Genomic DNA, 24,071 nt, shown 5'->3' with positions numbered 1-24,071 from the left:
ATGGGGCCAAAACATTAAATCGAGAGATCGGTCTATATGGCAGCTATATCCGAATCTGGACCGATCTGAGCCAAATTAAAGAAGGGTGTCGAAGGGCCTTACACAACTAATTGTCCCAAATTTCAGCAAAATCGGATAATAAATATGGCTTTAAGGGGCTTAAGACCCTAAATCGGCGGATCGGTCTTTACGGCAGCTATATCCAAATCTGGACCGATCGGCCCAAATTGAAGAAGAATGTCGAGGAGCCTAACATAACTCACTGTCTCAAAGTTCAGCAAATATCGGATAATAAATGTGGGTTTTATTGGCCTAAGACCCTAACTCGGCGGAACGGCCTATATTGGGGCTATATCCACATCTGGACCGATCTGAGCCAAATTGAGGAAAGATGTCGAAGGAGCTTACACAACTCAATGTCCCAAATTTCAGCAAAATCATTTAATAAATGTGGCTTTTATGGGCCTAAGACCCCATATCGGCCGATCGGTCTATATGGGGGCTATATACAGATATAGTCCGATATAGCCCATCTTCGAACTTAACCTGCTTATGGATAAAAAAAGAATCTGTGCAAAATTTCAGCTCAATATCTCTATTTTTAAAGACTGTAGCGTGATTTCAACAGACAGACGGACAGACATGGCTAGATCGTCTTAGATTTTTACGCTGATCAAGAATATATATACTTTATAGGGTCGGGAATGGATATTTCGATGTGTTGCAAACGGAATGACAAAATGAGTATACCCTCATCCTTCGGTGGTGGGTATAAAAACAGTAATTGCGAAAAAAGAAAACAATTCATTAATTTTTTATCTTAAGAGAAAATTTTAAGAACTACCACTTCAGAATCTGAAATCTTTTCAATATGCACTAGAAGGCCAGTTACTTTTAACAACCATCCTCTTGCCTAAAAGAATAGAAATAAAACAAATTTTTTGTTAAATTTATGTTGTTTTAAATTAGTTTTCCATTTTATTTATTTTAGTTCTTTATTATTTGGACAAATTTTCGAAAACAAAGAAAACATTTTATGAAATAGTGAAATTATAACCCGACAGCGAAGAGTACATAATCATAAATTTGTTTATATTTTAATGGTATTTTTGTTTTAAATATATTAGAAAGAAATAAAAAAAAAAATAATTAAAAAGTAGAAGAAAATTTCAACAAATCAACAAAGTTAGTTGGTAATCAGTTAAATTAATATCCTTAGCAAAGTTGTACGTGTCTATAATGTCTTAGCAAACCTCCTGGTAACACTGTGCCACAATCAATTGGAAATTTCAATATTTGTAACCAGGTCTACCACCGGGTCCCTGAGGATATTGAGGTTCACCTTCGTAGCTGACATCTGCATGATAACCAGTCTTCCAGTCGGCAGTGTAACGCACCACCTGCATACGGCCATCGGGTAATTGAACGCGATATTCACCGGTCACAACATCACCATCACTGGTGGCTTTATGGGCATAGTCGTTGGCAGTTTCTACATCATTGACGGCATATTCAAAATCGAATGGCATGCCGGGCATGTGAACATGATCCTGAAAGATGGAGGGATAGAGAGAGAGAGAGTGAGAGAAAAGGAAAATTAAAAAGATTATATGGAGAGAAGAATGTAAAACAGGAAATTAGAAAATAGTTGACATATAACAAGTTAAAAGGTGTTAAGTTCGGCCGGGCCGAACTTTGGATACCCACCAACACGGATATATATGTAAACCATCTTTCTTCAAAATTCGGTGAAAAATGCATACCTTATGCCCCATAGCAGCTATATCCGTTTGCAACACATCGAAATATCCGAAGTATATATATTCTTGATCAGCGTAAAAATCTAAGACGGTCAAGCCATGTCCGTCCGTCTGCCTGTCCGTCCGTCTGTCTGTTAAAATCACGCTACAGTCGTTAAAAATAGAGATATTGAGTTGAAACTTTGCACAGATTCTTTTTTTGTCCATAAGTTTGTTAAGTCCGAAGGTGGGCTATATCTTGATATAGCCCCCATATAGACCTGCCGATTTAGGGTCTTAGGCCAATAAAAGCCACATTTATTATCCGAGTTTGCTGAAATTCGGGACAGTGAGTTGTGTAAGGCCCATCGAAATCTTTCCGCAATTTGGCCCAGATCCAGATTTGGATATAACCCCCATATATACCGATCCGACGATTGGGGTCTTAGGCCTATAAAAACCACATTTATAATCTGATTTTGCTGAAATTTAGGACAGTGAGTTGTGTTAGGCCAGTTGACATCCTTCTTCAATTTGGCCCAGATCGGTTCAGATTTGGATATAGCTCCCATATAGACCGATCTACCGATTTCGGGTCTAAGGCCCATAAAAGGACCATTTATTGTTCGATTTCGCTGAAATTTGGGACAGTGTGTTATATTAGGCCCCTTAACATTCTTCTTCAATTTGGGTCATATCGGTTCAGATTTGGATATAGCTGCCATATAGACCTATCCGCCCATTTAAGGTCTTGGGCCCATAAAAGGCGCATTTATTGTTCGATTTCGCCGAAATTTGGGACAGTGAGTTGCGTTAGGCCAGTCGACATCCTTCTTCAATTTGGCTTAGACCGATCCGCCGATTTCAGCTCTAAGGCCCATAAAAGGAGCATTTATCGTTCGATTTCGCTGAAATTTGGTACAGTGTGTTATGTTGGGCCCTTCAACATTCTTCTTCAATTTGGTCCAGATCGGTCCAGAATTGGATATAGCTGCCATATAGACCGATCTGTCGATTTAAGGTTTTGGGCCCATAAAAGTCGCATTTATTGTACGATGTCGTCGAAATTTGGTACAGTAAGTTGTGTTAGGACCTTCGACAGCCCTCTTCAATTTGGCCCAGATTGTTTCAGATTTGAATATAGCTGCATTATAGACCGATCTCCCGATTTTATGTCTCGGCGCCATAAAAGGCACATTTATAACCCGATTTCGCTGAAATTTGACACAGGGACTTAAGTTAGGCTTTTTCGACATCAGTGTCGTATGTGGTTCAGATCGGTCTAAAAAGTCCAATATTTCGTTTTACATAATTGAACAATGACTTGTACATTTTATCCGTGTCATATGAGGTCCAAATCCGACCATATTTCGTTAAAGCTGCTATGGGGGCATAAAATTTTCACCGCATTATGACGAAAGGTGCTTTACATATATACTCGGATGGTGGGTATCCAAAGTTCGGCCCGGCCGAACTTAATGCCTTTTTACTTGTTTTTTCCAAACATCGAAATTTGGATAAGACATTTGTTCGAGGTTGTGGGTATCCAAAGTTCAGCCCGTGGGGACTTAAGGCGCCTTTCCTATATACATATACAGGGTGGCTGATGAATATTGCTACAATGATGAATATTGCTACATTTTTTTTTCGGTGTATGGAATACATTTTTCTTTTATTCATGTTAAATTAAATTATTAAATTAATTATTAAATTATTATTAATTAAATTAATTAATTAATTAATTAAATTAATTATTAAATTATTATTATTAAATAGAAAAAAAGTTATTACATTTTTTTTTGGTAGCGGCTTTCATCAGCCACCCTGTATGTGTGTTTTAAATCTATCTAAAATACTTACTGGTCCTGGTTCACCTCGTGGTGGAGGACGTGCTGGACCGCCACCTGGAGGACGTGCTGGTCCATTGCCTGGGGGTTGCTGCAGACAAAAGACAAAATAAAATATAAAGTTATTAACATTTTCCAAAATATATATCAAGTAATTAAAGTTTATAAAAAAATTAAGGTGACCCATTATGATGTCTTCCCCTCACTTCCTCACTCTTTTTCCGTATAAGGTGACGATATTTATGTTAATGTCAATTTAATGCTGTCAAAATGAGGTGCGGCCAAGAATGCATCTAAGCGCTTCTGGCACAAGTGGGTAGAGAAACATGTTTGCTGGCAACAAATGTTGCTGCTCTGCCACTGCCTGATACCACCATCACCATCTATCTTTATCTAGTCAATGGCCCAGAGAATCATCATCCATCCCAAGAAAACCCCATCCATGAGTCTTTTGATGCATTCGTTGTTTGGCGTTTTGTGGATTGTTTTCGTTTCGTCTCTCTTTTAAAGTTCAAGTTGTTTGAAAAGTTTAGTAGTTTTTTTGGGTTTATCGTGCAAAATCAATTGGTTGCCATTCGTTTCGCCCGTTTCGTTTTTCGTTTAAATAATTTTTTGAATTTTAAATCTAGTAAAATTAAGACAAATCTTTGGCAAATAAAACAATAACTTCAAATTGTCTGAGCTGGAGCTTAAATGGTAAATTGATGTCTGTCTGCTGCCAGCATTTGGCAACATTGTATTTGAAGGTGATCAATATCATGTGGTTTGATCCATTTTCGTATTTGGGGGAGACTGGGCCCGATTGCCCATGTGCTATTGATATATTGGCCTGAATTATAGTTGGTTTTGGTGATTGTTTTGTAATTGTGTCTCTTTGAAATTGAGTATGATTTTGTAATTAAATTTATTTGCTCCAAATGTGGTTTGTTGAAGACTAATGATGACATTAGTTGAGTCTCGTCTCAATGATATACGTGATATGTTTGTTTGTATTTATATTCGCCATGAATTGTTGCCACATGTGTATCATGTAGCCTGGCTATCGTATGTTTATAATGTAAATCAACGATGAAGATAACACGAAAATACACAATTAAAGCACAATTATTTTAGAAACCAGTACATATGTCACATCATCCCATTATATTGCTTTAAAGGGTGTGTTCATAGGGGTATGACGAAATGTTGCTATAGAAGTAATGTACTTGTATATGAACTGGAAAATGGAGGCCATCGTAGCACACAGGATGTCTGCCTATGACACCGAATGCCTCGCAATCCTGACGAGAACAACCTTTCCTAATGCCGACGAAATTTGTGAGGTACTATGCCATGCATAGAAGCCATGTAAAAATTTCTGCCCAAAGAGGTGTCGCACAGCGGCTGAACTGGAGATGCTATAGCAGCAATGCGTATTGACAGAATGTGGGCCAGAGAGACCACTTCTCCAAAACATGCTGTGCCCTTTGAACAAAAAAGAAGATTAATGAGTCATAACAGATCACTGTGTGCTGTGTCTTCATCCATTATTTGCTTGCTGAATTCGGTTAAATATCCAGATCTACGAAGTCGGCAACCAGCGTAATCTGGTAGTAAATCGATAGGATTGGTGGACATATGAACAGGTGTCATGCCTCGTATAGTCTTTGGTAACTAATATAGCGGCAGATAAGCCGAAGACCAGAATAATATGGTACAAATTGCAGTAGGATAGGTGGACAGTTATACAGGTGCACGTGTCGCGTGCACATCATGCACGTTGACATCAATCCTAGCCTTATAGAACTAGATTTCACTAGGCCTGTATTTAAAGATAACACAATATATAATTGAGTCTCCTGCTGGGGGTGGTCCACAGGAGAGCAGGGAAACAGCCCACTGAAGCCCGTAGCGCTGCGTTCTGGCAGATCAGGATCAAAATCAACTGCATGATATTCAGCTGGTGAATCCAAATTGGAGCAGCAAAGTTTGTCACTGTCCGGCCAATTGTCTTATTCACAGTTAAAAAGGTATCTTTTTCAGCACACCAAGTGACATGAAGACCTTACACCACCACAGCAATACAGGATATTATAACTTTGTGCATTTGTTTGCAACGCTAAGAAGGAGAAGAGCTAGACTCATCGATAAGTATACCGATAGGCTTAGAATAACTTTCTGATTCGATTTAGCTGTGTCCGTCTGTCTGTCTGTCCTTGTATTCTTGGGATCAAAGTACAGGTCGCATTTATTGTCCGATTGTCATGAAATTATTCTTCACTTCTTTGGCCTTTGGCACAAGGTTTAAATCGGTTCAGATTTAGATATAGCTCCCATACATATCTTTCATCCGATATGTCTTCTAAGGCTGTAGAACCCAAAGTTTTGGTCCGATCTTTACAAAATTGCATGAAATGTTTTATTTGACGTCTTAATACATGTGAAAAATTTCAAAAAAATCTGTACAAATTTAGATATAACACCGATATATGACTTTCATCAAATATGGCCTTTTGAGGTTGTAGAAGAATTTTAGTCCGATCTTAACAAGATTTTGCACAAGATGTTTTATTCGATGTCCCAATAATTGGCCAAAATTTCACTAAGATCGCTCCTGATTTAGATGTAGCAAACTTATACATATATATGTATGTTCCGTATGTTCTATTTAACATCCCAGTATTTCATAAAATCGGCACAGATTTAGATATTGCTCCCATATATATATATTTTATGCAATATGGCCTTTTAAGACTGCAGAAATCCACAATTTCTATCGTAAGAAAATCTTACAAAGTTCTATTCGGTACCTCAATAGGTATGCAAATTAAAGTCTGACTGGATTTGAATATGAGTTCTATTTAATAAAAGTAGCACATAGACGAGATGGTGTAGGGTATTATACAGTCGGCTCCGTCCGACTTTTGCCTTTCCTTACTGGTTTACTTCTTACTTTGTCTGAATTTGCAGTAACATATGCGGAGGATATATAAAGGCTATCAAATTTGACACAAAGTGTTTGGGATAGTTGATGTTCGGAAATCTTATCGGTTTTCGCATTCAGCTCTCGACGGACGTGTTTCCGTTGTCCATGTAGTGAACATGGTATGGCGTATCATATCGACAGTCTCCCAGAGGTCAAAAGCCATTGGGACCGACCTTTGGCACCTGGTTGTAACCTCGGCTAATATTTGTAGTGTTGACGTGTAAGCAATTTACGAAATTCATGGAAATTCTGCAACAAAGCTCGGTTGAAGTATTGCCTTAAGCGTTTTAGGAACTGGTGAGAGAAGGGAAATCGGTTATGCTAGAATCCTTTCATAGATTCATCGAAACTCTTCAATAGGGATCGTCCTATGGCACGGTTTGACTTTGGCTGAAAACTTTGGCTAACAAGCGCAGTGATGACGACTTGTTATCATGCCATACAATTTACGAGTAGAAGAGCATCAAGGGCCCTTAGCTGCCCATTTTCAGACATAGTGAACTAAAAATGTAAACAGAGGATCTTCTACCGATATCCTAATCGCGGTATATCCAGGTTCTTCAGTATCAGTGTTCTTGTTCGTTAGCTTGGGAACTACGAATGCGACAAATCGGCTCTCTGCTTTAACGACATTGCACATCTCTTAGGATCAGTCAAGGCTATGTCGTCAAAAGTGACAGAGATCCTGTGATCCCTTCTACAGGGGTTCAAGAGAAACCTGACCGTAGATCACAGTTTATCAATTTAAGTTTCAGGTGATCTAGCAATAAATTCCGCTTACGTTTAAATACCAGCGATGTCACTCTGCCCATTTTCCATACATCGGTGCCTATAAAAAGTATCCAGAAGGCCTTCGTCAGGTACTCCACTGGCGATGTAATCAGGTTCTTTAGCATCATTGTTATTGTTCCTTGGCTTGGAAATCGCGTATGCAACGAATCAACTTTCTCTGCCTTAATCTGACGCATCTCTTAGGATTAGTCACTGCTTCGTAACCAAAAGTGACTGAGGTCCTATTATCTCCTCTGCCGGGGTTCAAAGCAGACTCGACAGTAGATCACAGTTAAGCAATACCTGCACTTGGTCTAACAATCAATTCCTCTTATGTTCAATGACCGACCCATTGATTTCCACATTCAGTTCCCTGATTCTGGGTACAATAGGATTGAAGCCAAGAATTCCAATAACTTTCTGTTCGAGTTACACTCTCTGGAGCAAGAAAATGGGCGGGTATTGACCGACTAGCATAAAATAAACGGCCAGGATATGTCATTTACCCCACCAGGCGACAAAAAGTCTGCCAAACTGTTGCTACAACTATATTGAGGTATACAATATCACCACTGGTTTCTGGGATAAAGGAGTTTTAATTTTTATATGTTGAAATTTTGGTCGAGATTGGCTTTGTAGTTTACAATTTTCGAGGTTGTTTGTGGTTAGATTTTCATTTTTATGCACGATTTGGATTTGTGACAAAATTGACAATGACTTAATGCCAAATCTTCACTTTTAGTCTGATTTTCAAAATTCTTTTTTGCTGAATAGTGCCAAAAAATCCGTACAAAAAAGTCCTCTTGAGGTATACAAAATCTTTGGATAGGGGCCTGCAAAGAGGAGCCGGGACCACTTAGAGCCTTGAAATTGCACCCGATCTCGATAACACCTCAGCTCTAACTACTCCAAATTTCTACCCGTTCTCACACGGTTTTTACTAGTTTTTTTCGATTTTCTCCCACTGTGCAACGTAGTCAGTTTGACTATACATCCGTAAGTCGCTAAGTCAGAGCGAATCACTGTAAACAGAACAGAACCTAGCCAATGAGGTCTCCATATGGTCAAACCGATGCATATAATCGATTGCCATGGGATTGCTGTCTGTCTGACTGGCAGGCACTTTGGAACACAACCACGGTGTGCATTTGTTTGTAACACCCAGAGGAAAGAGAGATAGACCCATCCATAAGTAAACCGATCGATTCAGATTAATTTTCTGATTCGATTTAGCCATGTCCGTCTGTCCATGTAAATTTGTGTACAAACTACAAGTCGTAATTTTCATCCGATCGTCCTCAAATTTGGCACGTAAATTTATTTTGCGTAGAGACAAAGTCTATTGAAATTGGAAAAAATCGGTTCCGATTTCGGTTCCGATCGCTTCAGATTATATATAGCTGCCATATATGTATTTAGGCTTCTATTTAAAGTCATACTATTTATTCCACTGCCACAATAAGACCCTTTAGTTTGAATGTTCTTTTGTGAAAAAATTACAATAGATTTATAGTTGACATATGTAAATAATTTCCCTTGGGAAAAATCTCAAAGAAAATTAAAACAAACACCATACATACAGGCAACCAGCCAGGCAGACAGACAGCCAGTCACCAAAAAAAAAAGCTTCATACAACACCGAATCGCATAAAATACATGAAAAAACATGCTAAAACATCCAAAGTCCCTCAACTCGACTCAGCCAGGCAAAAATAAATGCACTTCATTAACAGACACACTTTTGGGGCAATAACAACAACAAAAACTCAAACCAATGCATGCAACAAAAAAAAATTGAAAAAAAATAAATACAAAATCGGATGCATCCAAAAATGTTACTAAGCCGACTGGGGGAGATTTTTTGGCCTGAGGGGTGTTTTTTAGTCAGAAAATGCAGCATCATACATGAACTGCATTTGATATTAATGCTGAATGTTAATTTTGGTTGATGTTGTTGCTGCTGCTGCAGCTTTTTGCTGTGGGTAATAGTTGTTGCAGCAGGCCATCCAACAGTCTAACAAGCGGGTGAGCAGGCAACCTACCAAGCGCTAAATGCAAATGTTGGTTGCATGTTTATGGTTGCATGCTTGCAACTCTGCGATATGTTAAGCAGTAAAATAATGTCATGTGCTTGGCAGGGGTGGCTAGACTTGACTACACACAACTAAGAGTCCAAATAGCAGTTGAAGTTGGTGGTAATATTTCTGTTCTTTTGGCTCTTCTTTTATTTTAGTGTTGTTAGTGCTAAGTAAGTCAGCTGTTGAACATTGTCATTTGCCACATGCAACCAACCGCATGTCAACTTAATAAATTTTTCATGTTGTGCCGCAATAAGTATTATACTATACTTTACATCACCATCGTCAACATCATCGTCATCGTCACTATTGTGGTTATCATCTACAGCTATAGCACACTATAATACTGTGCTAGAAGTTACCCTCTTTCTAAACCTTGCCAGTCATCCTTAGTCTTCAGCTGTGAAATGAAAGAAAAAATGCTAAAAATCTCAAATTTCGCACACTTGACTTTTTGTGATGATCTTCTTTTTCTTTTTTATTGCATTCTTATTGTCTATGGGAAGACAATTGTACAATTGTCTTGTTTTTCTTGTTATTAAGAAACTTTTTTGTCATTAATAATTAGAAGCATACATCCTCGTAAGAGCTCAATATTTCAAAGCAAAATGTCAGCCTAACCGTATGAAAAATGGGGTGGAATAATTATAAAGGAGGAATATAATTATAAATATCTACCAAACTAAATCTACTTTTGTTTTTGGACAGATTTGGATTTCGTTGGAGTAAGAAATCTGATATATTATTTGCTTATGAAATATATATTCAAATAAGACTCGATTTCGATGGTGGGTAATTTTTGAAATTTTTGCACATCTTGTAGTAGTTTTTATATCATATACCGCTATTGTGGTACTTGATACTATAACTTACTGCAATAGCTGCAACATCCAGAGGGAAGAGGGATAGAGCCATTGATAAGTATACCGATCGACTCAAAATCACTTTCTGATTCGATTTAGCTATGTCTGTCTGTCCGTGTTATCGCCATGCGAACGTCTTAAAATTTGGTACAGGCATGTTTTTCAGCCTAAAGCCGAAGCTTATTGAAAAAATCGGAAATAATCGGTTCAATAAAATGGTCATTTGATAACCGATTCAATCGAAGTTTGGCAGAAAGCAGTTTCTTTTATCTCTCGACATTTTTGGTGAATTTCATTGAAATCGATTCAGATATAGATATAGTCGCCATATGCCATGTATATCGCCCGGTTTTAACTTCTAGAGCCACAGCAAGCCTAACGTCTTCTTCGACGACTACTACAATATCTAAGAAGTTTGCTCCAAATCGGTTCAGATTTCGATATAGCTCTCATATATATGCTTGTCAGATTTTGAATAATTTGCAATAATGTTGTCATTTGCCAACCGTAGTTATTACCTTTTGAACACATTTGCTCGAAATTTGATACGGATAGTTGAATAACCCATCTGAAAACATCAGCCGAGGCCCTTCAAAATTTGTTCAGAATTGGAAATAGCTCCTACATTGTACTTATAGGGTAGGTGTAGGGTATTATACAGTCAGCACCGCCCGACTTTTGCCTTTCCTTACTGGTTTTTACCAGATTTTTTCGGTTCTATCCCACTGTGCGAAGTTAAATTGGCCCATTTTCGTCTTCCTCGGCATACTTCAGTCTTTTCTGGGACTAGTCCAGTCATATGCCATATGCAAGACCCTTTCGTTCCTTCTGCATAGCAGGTTTGTATCCTTACCCCTTAAAAGTATTGTAACATCGTCTGAGTAGCAGTCCGTCTCAAATCACTCCTCAGTCAGCATCCGTAATAGTGTCGATTAAATGCTCCCCTGTGGCGTGCCTTGTGCCACTTTCTCATTTATATTTATGTCATGGGACAATTTATCCACCTCTTCCTTAGCATATGGTCTCCAGTCTCTAAGAACCCGATCCGACCGGTACTGGTCTTAGGATTGGATCAGTTAAACGCGATGAGGAATATGATGTTAGATATGGATCTCATATAATAAGTATGAGACACAAAGTAGCACAGAGCACTCCACTACTACGAGTAACCACCATAAATGTTCTACTGCAGTATTTTAGGAGGGTTTCATTATAATATTTCTCATAGATAGTCAGCTATTCGAGTCATCTATTCAGAAGGGCCGAAAGGGGTTTAAAGATGGCACACGACTGGGTTAGACTTTGGGGTCTGAATGCAATACCAAAGAATACTGAGATCTGCTGTTTATTAGGAATACGAAGGTGAGCTAATCTGAGGGACCACATTTCCTAAACATCACGAGATTTCGATATCCAACAAGGTAAAGTACGTGGGAGTGATTTTGGATAGAAAATTGAAATGGAAGTGCCACATCTAGGAGCATACTGAGAAGGTTCACTTCTGTTGGCATTATGCAACGGCCGTGGGCTCGGAATGGGGCCTGATAGCCGGATAGACCACCGGCTCGATCGGAGCGTGACAAGATCGAGGATATGAGCAGGTCATACTGTCGCGATATAATCAAGGCGTCGAGGAGACCTGTATGGAATGGAAACGACACTGGTACTCGCGGCAGGGTCTTGGATTGATGGAACTCTGGTATTGCCATCTGGAAATCCATGACACACGGATGGATCAAAGCTAGAAGACTGAGTGGGCCTGGGGTCTTCATTGAGAACTGATAGCCCACTGGGTCTGTAAGAGCGTGACTGCATAAAGGATATGATTATAACATCGCCGTATAATCAAGGAATGGTAGAGGTTTCGTATCAGAATTTTGAGACGATATTTAAGGTGGAGTGCGAAGCACTGTTACCAGCGACAGGATCTTGGATTGACGGAGCGCTGGCATTGTCATCTGGAAATTCATTCTACACGAATGGATCAAAGGTTGATGACAGACTGAGCCTGGGGTCTACATTCAGGACTGGGGAACTGAGATCTGTTTCCGTCTGCCTGACCGTAATACGATTCTGAAGGCGAAGATTTCGGGCGGATCACGGAATGCGTTGATGTTGTTGTAGCCATATTTGCATGCGGAGGTAGCGATCTTCATCAAGTTCTTATAGGTGAGCAAGCAAGGTCGTTCCGGTCTATAAGACCAAACGCCAAGAGACTGAGATGATCGTTGGAATGGGAAATGCTTGAGTTGGTATGGTGTCAACCCGAGGAATTGTAGTGTGACAATATTTACGTACAGTTAACTGGACATCAGGGGCTATAACAACCAGAATGGTAAGGTCACGAACAGTTTTTGTACTATCCGCATTGTTTGGATGGGTGCCTGGTCACAGCGAAGTAGAGAAAGGGCAGAAGAATTGGCTGTAGGTGAGTATCTGTGCTCTCAAAGAGCACAGTATGGTCTGCGGGACTTTAAAAATACTGCTTCTATGGTTTCGTGCCATGTATTTAAATTATATTAGATCGTACTTGGCAGGGTTGTTGGGAGTCTTAACAGAATACTACGTACAAAGTTTCAGCCAAATCAGATAATAATTCCAGCTTCCAGGGGCTCAAGATCTAAAATCGGGAGATACGTTTATATGGGGGATATGTCAGTTTATAGATCGATTTGAACCGTACTTGGCACGGTTGTTGGAGGTCATAATTAAACACTGCGTGCAAAATGTCAGCCAAATCGAACAGTAATTTAGGTTTCCAGGGGCTAAAGATGTAAAATCAATAGGTAGGCTTATATACATACCGATTTGAATTGTACTTGGTACGGTTATTGGATGTTATAATAGAACATTACATGCATTTCAATCAAATTGAATTACAATTGCTGCTTTTAGGGGCTCAAGATTGCAATTTTAAGGACCACCTTATATGAGAGCTATATCCAAATCTTAACTTCATGGAATCTCTGATTGAAAGATGTGAAGTCTAGGCTCTTCCGCAACCTATAGACTTCGAACGTATCTTTCGCAGTGATGAGAAAGATTAATTTAGTCCCAATTCAAAATTTAAAAAGATCGTGGAATTTGCTTGATCTTCAATTAGTAATTGCTGCTTATTTCCCTTTTTGTTATACCTAAAAAACTCCATACTATGGAGGTGAGTATAATTGGCGCCGGTAACAAATATCTGATATCAAGAGTAGTTTCAAAATAAGCTAATCATATTGTTGCAAGCTACAATGTTGCAATACAAAAATCCCATGGTAAGATTATCATTAAATTCAGGTAAATTTGTTAACACCAAATCTACAATAAATTTCAGAAACAAAGCAAATGGCAAGCAAGTCATGCTCCTTGTTAAACACCAATAAGTTTTTCAGTTTAAGAAAATTCCTAAACCCTACTCTGAGGCAAACAAAAGTACGATTTAAGGATCAAAATCATGTCTACAGTTCATATCACAATCGATATGCATTGAAGAGCTTCAAATTTTAAAAATTTGCCAAACCAAATTTTAAATTCAATTGTTTCAGTGAATTCGTTATTGCAGAGCTAGGGATACTCTTTTGCTTCGACATGAATTTAATGAAGTTGCATGACCCATAAAACTACAAATGACTTTGCAACACCTTAAACAGCAGTCAGTCAGCCAGCCATTGAGTTGAGCCAGACATGATGTGAGTCAGCCAAATGTTGATTGCAGCTTCCATTTCAGCTGCAAGCAACCTGGAAAAAATTGCAACAATCATCCATGGTAAAGCAAATAAAATGCTTTCGCTTGCTATGAGGATGAGGTTGGAGATGATGATGATCATGATGTCGGTGGCGACGACTACCAGGAGTATAGTTTTTATTGTTTCTACTATTTGCTTTTTATTATAACTTCGTTCCTTTCGTCTGGTGTTTTTACAATTGTTCGTTATTTAATATTTGTTGTTTTTCCATTCCGCTCAGGCACTTCTATTGCAATTGCTTCCACATTCACATCCACACCTATTAAAGTTGGCAACCTTTTGGCTCCTCCTGCTGTACTCTTTATAAAACCCTTGGGCTATTGTACCACCCTATTTCAGTGTGGTCTTAAGTAGAAAAAAAGTTCAACCAGATATTCACTTTTCGTTTCATTAACCTATTCCAGGTATTGGCCCTCAAAAAGGTAAAGAAATTTAGTGTTGGTGCTAGATATGTACATGCTGAAAAATGAGGATAGATTAGGTTGGAAGTCTGCTGTCAGACTGACTTAGAACTTTTAGTTCTTTGTGATACCACCTATTGTTGAACCAGTCACAGTAGTGGTCGCAACAATTTCTCTACCCACTATATCCAGAGGCATTAACTGTAGCATTAAATTCAGGACATTGGAAGGTGATATCGTTAGTGCGGCTGTAATGCATAGACAAGTCTAGCTGCGTATCGAACAATAGTTGGCCATAGATCATAGTACCATATAGCATTATAAGTCTAACAACTGCTGTATACAATCAGTGCATGGCACACGATTTAAGATGTATTAAGATGTTAGATGTATAGGGCAAGAGTATATTTTTCTTCCAAAATTTTGGATTAAAAGTTCAATCAATCTATATTTCATGAGAGAAAGAATGAAAGAGAGTTTTATATGTTACCGACTAGATCATGAATAAATGTTTGTGGAGTTGCCCTTGCTGCGGCACACCAATTGTACAGTATTGTACGTTAGTTTCAGGATAGGTCAACAAGTCTTAAACATTTGAATTTAGTATGTATACCAATTAGATAAGGGATGTTCATAATAACAACATAGATCGTAAAATGAGTACATATAGGTACACTAATGTAGAAGTAAACATTGAAATGTATTGTTTATCTTTAAGTGATTTTCAATGTCCTTAAGAGTGCATGTGATTCATCTAATGCAGGTAGTTAGTTGACTGTGTGAAATACCCTGTGTGTAGAGGCTACATCCCAACAGGCCGCGTCATCAAGACGTCTTTAAAGAAGGGTGCAAGACATTGTTAAATCGTTGAAGACATATAGCCGACAGACCATACAAATCGTTGATGACATTGTCATATAGTCGTCGCGAAAATCATGCATGACATTTTATGCGATATTGTGAATGAACATGTCATCTTGCCTCATGATATGTCACTTACAGTTCTGTTATGATGTATTTTAGAGAGCGTCCGTTTTCCGAAGAAAAAATAAATAGAACTTTAAATTTCTCAAAAAAATGTGCTGACTTGTTCATGAACACGGTTAGGGAATTCGTGGAGAATTAAATTGTTTAACAAACAATCTGTAAGACAAGTCAGCAGATATGCTATATCGGTGACAAAGTCGTCGCGAAACTCATGCATGACATTTTAAGCGATATTGTGAACGAACATGTCATCTTGCCTCATGTCATTTTTACAAAAAATTTACGAGTAAAATGGCGATAAATTCGGCCGGGCCGAACTTTAGATAAACACTACATCGGGTATATATGTAAACCACCTTTCTTCATAATCAGTTGGAAAATGCATTATTTATGCATTTATGCATGCACGATTTGGATCAAATTCGGCACGGATAGTCCAATAAACACAAGTCACTGTTCAATTTTGGTGCAATATTGGTTTTTTGACAGCTATATCCAAATATAGACAGATCTGAATCATATAGGACGCGGGTGCCGGTTTACATGGAGCTATATCAGGCTATAGACTGAATTGGACCGTATTTGACACAGTTGTTGAAATTCATAACAAAGAACATGCAAAATTTCAGCCAAATCGGCCAAAAATTGCGGCAGGTGATCAAGAAGTCAAATCGGGAGATCGGTTTATATGGGAGCTATATCAGGTTATGGACTGATTCGGACCGTACTTGGCACAGTTATTGGAAGTCATAACAAAACACCACACGCAGGATTTCAGCTAAATCAGACAAAAATTGCTGCTTGTAAGGGCTCAAGAAGTCAAATGGGGAGATCGGTTTATATGGGAGCAATATCTGAATCTGAACCAATATGGCCCATTTGCAATCCCCAAATGACCTACATCAATATTAAGTATCTGTGCAAAATTTCAAGCGGTTAGCTTTTCGCGTTCGACCGCTATCGTGATTTCGACAAACGGATGGACATGACTAGATCGACTCAGAACGTTGAGACGATCAAGAATATATGTACTTTATTAAGGGGTTTAACTCAACTCACTGTGCCAAATTTTAGCAAAATCGGAAAATAAATGCGCCTTTTATGGGCCCAAGACCTTAAATCGAAAGATCGATCTATATGGCAGCTATATCGAAATCTGGATCAAATTGAAAAAGGATATCGAGTGGCCTAACACAACTCAGTGTCTCAAATTTCAGCAAAATCGGATAATAAATGCGGCTTTTATGGGCCTAAATCCTCAAATCGGCCGATCGGTCTATATGGGGGTTATATCAAGATATAGTTTAATATAGCCCATATTCGAACTTAACCTGCCTATGGACAAAAAAGAATCTGTGCAAAGTTTCAGCTCAATCTCTCTATTTTTAAAGACTGTAGCATGATTTTAACAGACAAACGGACGGAAGGACATGACTAGATGTTCTTAAATTTTTACGACGATCAAGAATATATTTACTTTATAGGGTCGGAAATGGATATTTTGATGTGTTGCAAATGGAATGATAAAATAAATATAACCCCATCCTTCGGTGGTGGTTATAAAAACGAAAAATTGATAGATGATTTGCAGCTAGCCGAAAATACTGTATTGCGTCTCGAAGTCAATGCGCAAGCGATGCGCTCGCAATTCCAACAAGATCTGCTGGAAGGAAGAGCATGCTGAAGAGAAAAGTCGCGGCTTGAGGACCCAATTGAGAGATTTGAAAGACGAGTTGAAAAAGGAGCGCAAACAGCGTACTGCTGCTGTGACAGCCAAAGAGAATTTGGAAATGCTTCTCTTTCTCTTTTAAATATGCCAAGACATTCCAAATTCAAGCCAAGGATGCGTTGTGTGAAGCCGAAGAAACCAAAGCCGTCAAGGAAGCAGTCAGTAAAGATGCAGAATGAGAAGTCAAAGCCTTGAAGAACGAAGTTATAATGCTACTATATATGTACTACTGCATTTAATTTAAGATATTAAAATAATATAATATTAGTTAAGGTTACATTTAAGATAGCATTCAACGTATTATGGTTACATTCAACTAACGAAGGGATGGTTGCCAGATGCCTGCTGTGTCGTTTTCGAAATTAGTATTAAGGACGTTTGGGGTAGCCTGACCAGCTACTATGTTCTGGTCCCGATTTAGGAAGTTTTTCTTCTTGGCGGGAGTGGAAGGATCGCCCCAGATCGCCCCGCCTGCACACCACTTCGACGAGCATATGGCAAATCGTAGACATGTGAAGATGAGATGGGATCGGTTTTGTAGTCAACACACAAACTAGATATCTTCGTCAGAAGCCTCTGCAGACCAGTTGCTTGCCGACAAGCAGAGACTGGCTCATCGACTCCACTAATAGTGGATTTAGTAGCAGACATCAAGTTAGACAAGATGTAACAGCCTGATACCTCCACTGCAGCTTTTGGGGCTTTGGATTCCCTAATAAGCCTACTTCCGAGCTATAGTTTTGACGCTCCATTGCAGAACAAAAATAGAAAATCAACCATTTAAAGGAATTGTAATTAATCTGTATGACAGGAAAAAGTATAACGAAAAATTTACCTATTACGAGATGAAGAAATATTCTTCAACAATAATTCCAGACGAAATTGGACAGGGCCACCTAATTCTTTTGTATAGCGAACACACCTGCAGTCTTCAATTCCAACTCATTTCGATGCAAGCCTTTATTTTCTATCTCTCTGTGTAGGAAGATACATAGCAATATTTATTTTACATCTACTTGGTTCGAAATGGCATGTAAAGCTTCGTTTCCTTTTCGCTTGAATTGGATTTTTGAATTTAGCTTTCTATGGGCCATTGTAATGCATTCAACTTCAATTGTAGTTGGCCATACACACTACAGTAGTCAGAAGCTCTGTTGTATTTCTCATTTCTTATTCATTCTATCTCATCATAGGCATCAGCTTCATCATTATCATCACCATCATCGTCATCATCACATCATTAATATTTAGCTCAAGCATGAACCACAGGAACAAGTAGAGAGTAGGTAAAGAGGTACCAGCCAAACAAGAAATAGGGCCAAATACAATTCTTGTGTTTTATAGGTTACTGGGGTGTTGTGGCATTTTCAATTTTGGGTGTTTTCCGTTTTTCGTTCCGCCTGGCACACCTGAATGAATCATTCACTCAAGAGCTCTAGAAGAAGAGCATGCAGAAGTGGTTTTCAAAAATGACCCTTTAAGTCATTTAAGACGAATTTGAGAGTTTTAGAATTTTTGATCCATTAAAATATCAGTACGGATTTTTTAAAGGCTTATGTTTGCTTGGGACTTTGAAAAATGCTGATGCCATAACATAACTTTAGGAAGATGTAGGGTGCAAATAATGAGGGTTAGTAATTTCATGCAGCAACCTATATTTACTCGAAACTCTGTTGAAATTTGTTGCTGCTACAATTGCTGACTTACAATAAACAAATAGGTTAACAGTAAAACACGAAAGTCGTTCAGTCAGCAACATCAACTGCAACAGCAGCACTGTAGTACTGCAGCAACATCATAACCATCTGCGATAGCAATACATTTTATTCACTTCGTTTATTTGTGGTATGGTGTGTGGTTATGCTTTTGGCCAAAAAGTTATTCCATGGTGTTGTTGAACATGGTGTTTATCTTCATTTGTGATTTTCACTCTTTCATTCTGGCTCCCTGGCACCCTGGCTCAGTATAGTGTTTTATGGTTATTTAAGTAATTGCAATAAAATGCCAAAAAAGGGGGGTCCATTCATACTACAATTCACAGGAGCAAAAAGGTATTGATGCCACATTTAGGGTTTTGTATTTTGGCTGTCTCTTCAACAAAGATATTGATTTATGATTGTTGGATAGTTTTCACGATATTTAGAAAATATTCAAGCGACATGGGGTTAAAATTGTCTGGAAAACAACCTAATTGGTAATTAGGATATCTGAAGAATGAAGTTATTTCACGAGATTCGTGACAAGTCAAAATTTGTTTGACTTCAATATGAGAATAAAAGAAACATAAGGTTTATAAGCAGCTCAAGAGTTTTTTTAGGATTTGAAAGGTAATGAAAGTGAAAAGGCGAAACAAGCTACTTTTGCCTTATATACCTGCAAGAGGGCTATTGGAGACTAATATCAGTGGTAAAATATATGACGGTGAAGTCTTGGATGACTTTAATTTCATTGTTCATTGTTACAATAGCTACAACCGTGGTGTAAATACTTAGGATTGAAGGATTGGGCACTCCTCTGAACAGAGGGAATGTGGATTGGGATAAACTTTGGCACGCATTCCACAGTAAAGTCCTTTGTAGGCCTAAGAAGAATATCCTGAAAGGCTTGCTTATGTCTGAATGCCCCAGAACCAAACCAAGGTGGAAACAACGATGGCGGTCGACAAAACTAGTGGATCTTAGGAAGGTTTACAGAAAACTCTACAATAAGGCACATGCCAGTTGAGCTTAGAAGATACAACGGCGAGCTGAGGAAATCTCAGAACAAATTGTGGCCGTGGAAGATACATCCTCCCCACCAATTATGGTTGGGTACACTCAGAAGTCAGAGCATGTATTTACAATGTTTACTGACGAAACTCTCGAACTTCTCGTGAATTAATGTTAACCGGGAAACATTCAAAGTTGAAGCCGGAGAAGGTTGTCAAGAATATGAGTTCTTCGAAAATTGTGGGAAAATTGTGAATGAGCCAAAAGTCCTTTTTGGAGATAAAAAGGATTTTGATCTGAAAGCTGTGTCCGATGGACTGGCTTCTTGGCTTAGGGGATACACTCTGCTTGTATCGGAATATCTTAAATACCTGTAGGATGGAGAGACACAGAGTTCATTTTAATTCCAAAAGCAGGGAAACCGTGCCATATGAAGGAGAAAGATTTTAAACCTACTACTTTCCTGATACTTTTAAGAATTTAATAGGAACTTATCTTAGGGCGAAGTTTCCTAAAGATAGCCTGTCTCGAAGTTTCCTAAAGAAAGCCTGTATAGAGTAGGGGCAAGTCTACTGTAAAAGCCTTTCACGACCTAGTCGCTTTCATAAAGGGTTCGCTCATTGTCAAGGAATATACAATGGTAGCATTTCTTGTCATTGAAGGTTCTTTCAATAAAGTACTTGTAAAGGTTAGGTTAGATTAGATTGAAAAGAGGGGGTAGATATTAATCTCATCCTAGTACGGATGTACACCCAAGTCAGTAATCGGTTTTTGTGCGCTCTAATTACTAAAAAATAATTTCGGAAAAAAATCTAAGTTAGGAATTTCGTGCTACTTACAAAATCCTTAAATGTTTTGCATACCACGCCCCTAAGTTGGTTCATGTCTGGTATTGTATCCCCACCTAAGTGATGGTGTCTGTTAGCCGCGAAAGCCAGGCAATGACATAGGAAATGATACCGTAAGCTATACTGACCTCATTTTTATTTCATTTCAGTAATAGCCTCATCTTCTCATGATCTGGATCTTTCCATAAGATTTTCGACGTCCTACCGACCTTTTCGCTCTTGCATATGCGTATTTGTTGCCCACGCCTTTAACTCGAACTACGTCGACCTGAAAGGCTTTGGGGTAAAGATGCTATCACACGTTATGTGCTTTCACTTTCTGTGTTCATAAGACTTTGCTTATGTACGTCAAATACGAATAGAGCGAGCTCTAATCGGTATGTATTGTACTTTTCTAAATATATGTTCGATGAAATAAAAGCTCGCCTTAATCGCAAGGGTTGCATATTTATTCGAATATCCATTTTACATATTAAATTGTTGGTATGTATCACGCGATGTGTTCAACTTTCAGAGTTCCTATATTTGAAAATACTTATGACAATACATATCGTGTGAGAATAAATTAGTTTATTGACGGCAGTTCCCAGACCTCCACTGCCCGATCTCCGCCTGCACGACCGTAATATAGTCAGGCAGTCGAACACAGATCTCAGTCCCTGGCTTATAGGTTATTTATGGTGGAGTGGCTATAAAATGCCCCGTAGCGCATAAAATGGTCATATGTTAACCCATTCTCTCGAAATTTGGCAGGAAGGATTTTCTCTTGACTCTTTAGATTCAGATATAGCTTTCACACATCCGATTTCTTTTGCATGACCACCACGGGCTCGGTTGCAGAAGTCCAGACGATTTTCAAGCATAAATCGGCCGATACAGATGCAATTTCGCTTTTGGTTTCGTACAAAGTTCATCAATCGTAGCTGGATTGTTGGCATAGACCATAAACTTGACGTAGCCCGACAGGAAAGAGTCTAACGGCTTCAAATCTCACGACCGAGTCGGCCAATCGAATGGACCTTTTCCAATAAATTGATTGTGACTTTCGCTGTATGGCTTGTAGCGCCGTCCTGTTGGACCATATCATCCAATTGGGGCCAAAAATATCCTGTTTTCACTAAACGGTAGGGATTCTTATTCACAGTAACGTACCGGACTTGATCATCACGGAAGAAGTACGGCCGAATGAGGCCGCCGGCAAATAAATAGCAACAAACCGTAATTTTTCGGTATGCAATGGTGACTCATGGAGTACGTGTGGATCGCTATCTGACCAATAACGCATGTTCTGCTTATTAACGAAGCCAATCAGCCATAAATAAGCATAATCGCTAAATTGGACCACTGACTCCGAATTTCGGTAGCAAATTCGAACAATTTCGACTTGCTGTTGGCTCGTATCATCATGAAATTGCAAACCTTGCTGAAGAGAAATGTCAAAAGAGCGACAAAAAATATGGCGTCGTTTGCTGTCTCTATCGGTCTACTTTTGTAGCGTCGCTGAAAAAAATCCTGTACTACATTCAACTTTTTTTGAATGAATTGTAAATGGGCTACATCGGTCCATGTTCTGATATAGCTGCCATATAAATCGATCTTGGATACTTTTTTTGACATGCTAACCTCCGCATCAAGGTGGCCTCCTGGATCACCACCACTGAAAAAAGTATTTAATTTCTCTGCGGGTTACGGCGATTAGATAGGCCGAAGGACAAAATCAGTGATTTCATTTGAAGACTGAACTATTGATTTGCATTGGCTGCTTTTCAATATGATAAAATTATACATAGTCGACATGCTAATTAAATTGTTGCGTACTAATGGGCCACCTTTTCGATTCCCTAAAAAACTATTCCCCATTTACTAATACTTACGAAAGGCTTTTGTGGTCCAGGATAATCATATCCATTCTGTTTGGGGGGTAAATATTGATTTGATCCAGGTGCTATTTGAGCGTACACGCAGGCCAAACCCATGACACATATGCTCTGAAATTATAAGAAAGAATAAATAAAAAATTACTAGGTGTTCGCACTTTTTATTCCTAATAATAATATTCTATATACATAGCAAGCTATAATGAACTGTTGTTAAACTGTTAAAATTCAGTTACACTGTTAAATTCAGTTACACTGCTGATCATGCATTTAATGAATAATCGCTTAGCGAAATCTGAAAATAACATTAATCACAGCATGGAATGTTACCTTCAATTGATGATTTCCGTCGCTTCTTTATGTAAATGTTGATGTGTTGTAGAACATGAAGTTGCAAATCATTTAAACATTATTTTAATGGGTAAAATTGCTTTTGCTGATGTGAACAAGTGATATTCTTAGGGTACTCTACACAAGATTTTGGTGACTTGCTAAGTGAAAATCTTAAAGGAATTCGTTGAGTGTTGGTGAGGTTCAAGGGGTAGGTTTGCATCAAAACTAAATAAGAATTGTCGGCCGATGTACATATATGTTGCACAATACTTTCATTTCTATATCATCCATCATAATATTTCGTTTGCAACACATCGCGAATTAATAATTTCTCGGCCTACATATTATAAACGTGTATCATTAATTCACTTATATATCCAAGACGATTTAAGAATGTCCGTGTGTCTACCCGTTCTATTTCGGACTTTATGGATGTAGCTGACATATGGAGTGTTTACCAACTAGTGAGTTTTATCGGTTTAGTGCTAATATAGCCTGATCTCCTGAATAAGTTTCTAGAGTTCGGAAACACACATTTTTTCCATGCAACTTTGACGTTTTAATATGGTGCTGGGCATTCAAAGCTCATCCCTGCTAAACTTTATGCTGTTTTTTGTTAATTTTAAAAATTCCTAATTTTCACTATGAAATTTTCTTCTTCCTATAGGAAAATATACCTCTACATTGAGTAGGGTATCATTTCTAATGTTATCATTTTATCATCATCATCTGCATATCACCATCGACTATCAGCATAAATAAATGAATGGAGGGATGAATCAAAGGCAATACTTCAATTATCATCATCAGCACCAGCCTCACTAAATCATTGATTGATGAGCTCAACTGGCAAAGTTTAATTTTTGCATGGTGGGTATGAATGCAACCGAATGAATGTGAACAACAAAATGTTGTCAATTAAAACAGCAAAACGTGAATGATTATCGTGGATGCATTGATGAATTGGTAAATTCCAATCTTGTTATTTGCGTTTAAAGCGTTCCAAAGGTATTGATGGCTGATTTAAATGTCTTTTTTTGTCATTTGTAGCTTATAATTTAAACTTAGCCAAGACGCTGAGGCTGAGCTTCATTAAATTTCTAATAATTTAAAACGTTTTAGTTCGACAAAATCGTTCTTCTTGTTGTCAATGCTTTGGGTTCTGGCATTCTGGCCAACATCTCTCGTGTT

At 38.4% G+C, this 24,071-nt stretch overlaps 1 protein-coding gene across 1 annotated transcript in view; it reads right to left on the bottom strand.

Annotated features, from left to right (window-relative positions):
• Window positions 1-976: 976 nt before the first annotated feature.
• Window positions 977-24,071, bottom strand: part of LOC106096359 (pro-resilin) — a 78,197-nt gene continuing 55,102 nt past the window's right edge. Inside the window, exons 2-4 of the mRNA XM_013264062.2 lie at window positions 22,545-22,658; window positions 3,600-3,677; window positions 977-1,550 (exon numbers count right to left, since the gene is read on the bottom strand). Of these exons, the coding sequence (XP_013119516.1) occupies window positions 1,290-1,550; window positions 3,600-3,677; window positions 22,545-22,658 (453 nt within the window). The 3' untranslated portion in view covers window positions 977-1,289. The remainder of the gene's footprint in view (window positions 1,551-3,599; window positions 3,678-22,544; window positions 22,659-24,071) is intronic.

The sequence above is a fragment of the Stomoxys calcitrans genome, chromosome 5, assembly GCF_963082655.1.
Source record: "Stomoxys calcitrans chromosome 5, idStoCalc2.1, whole genome shotgun sequence".
Lineage (NCBI taxonomy): Eukaryota > Metazoa > Arthropoda > Insecta > Diptera > Muscidae > Stomoxys > Stomoxys calcitrans.
This window is presented reverse-complemented; position numbering and strand designations above follow the sequence as displayed.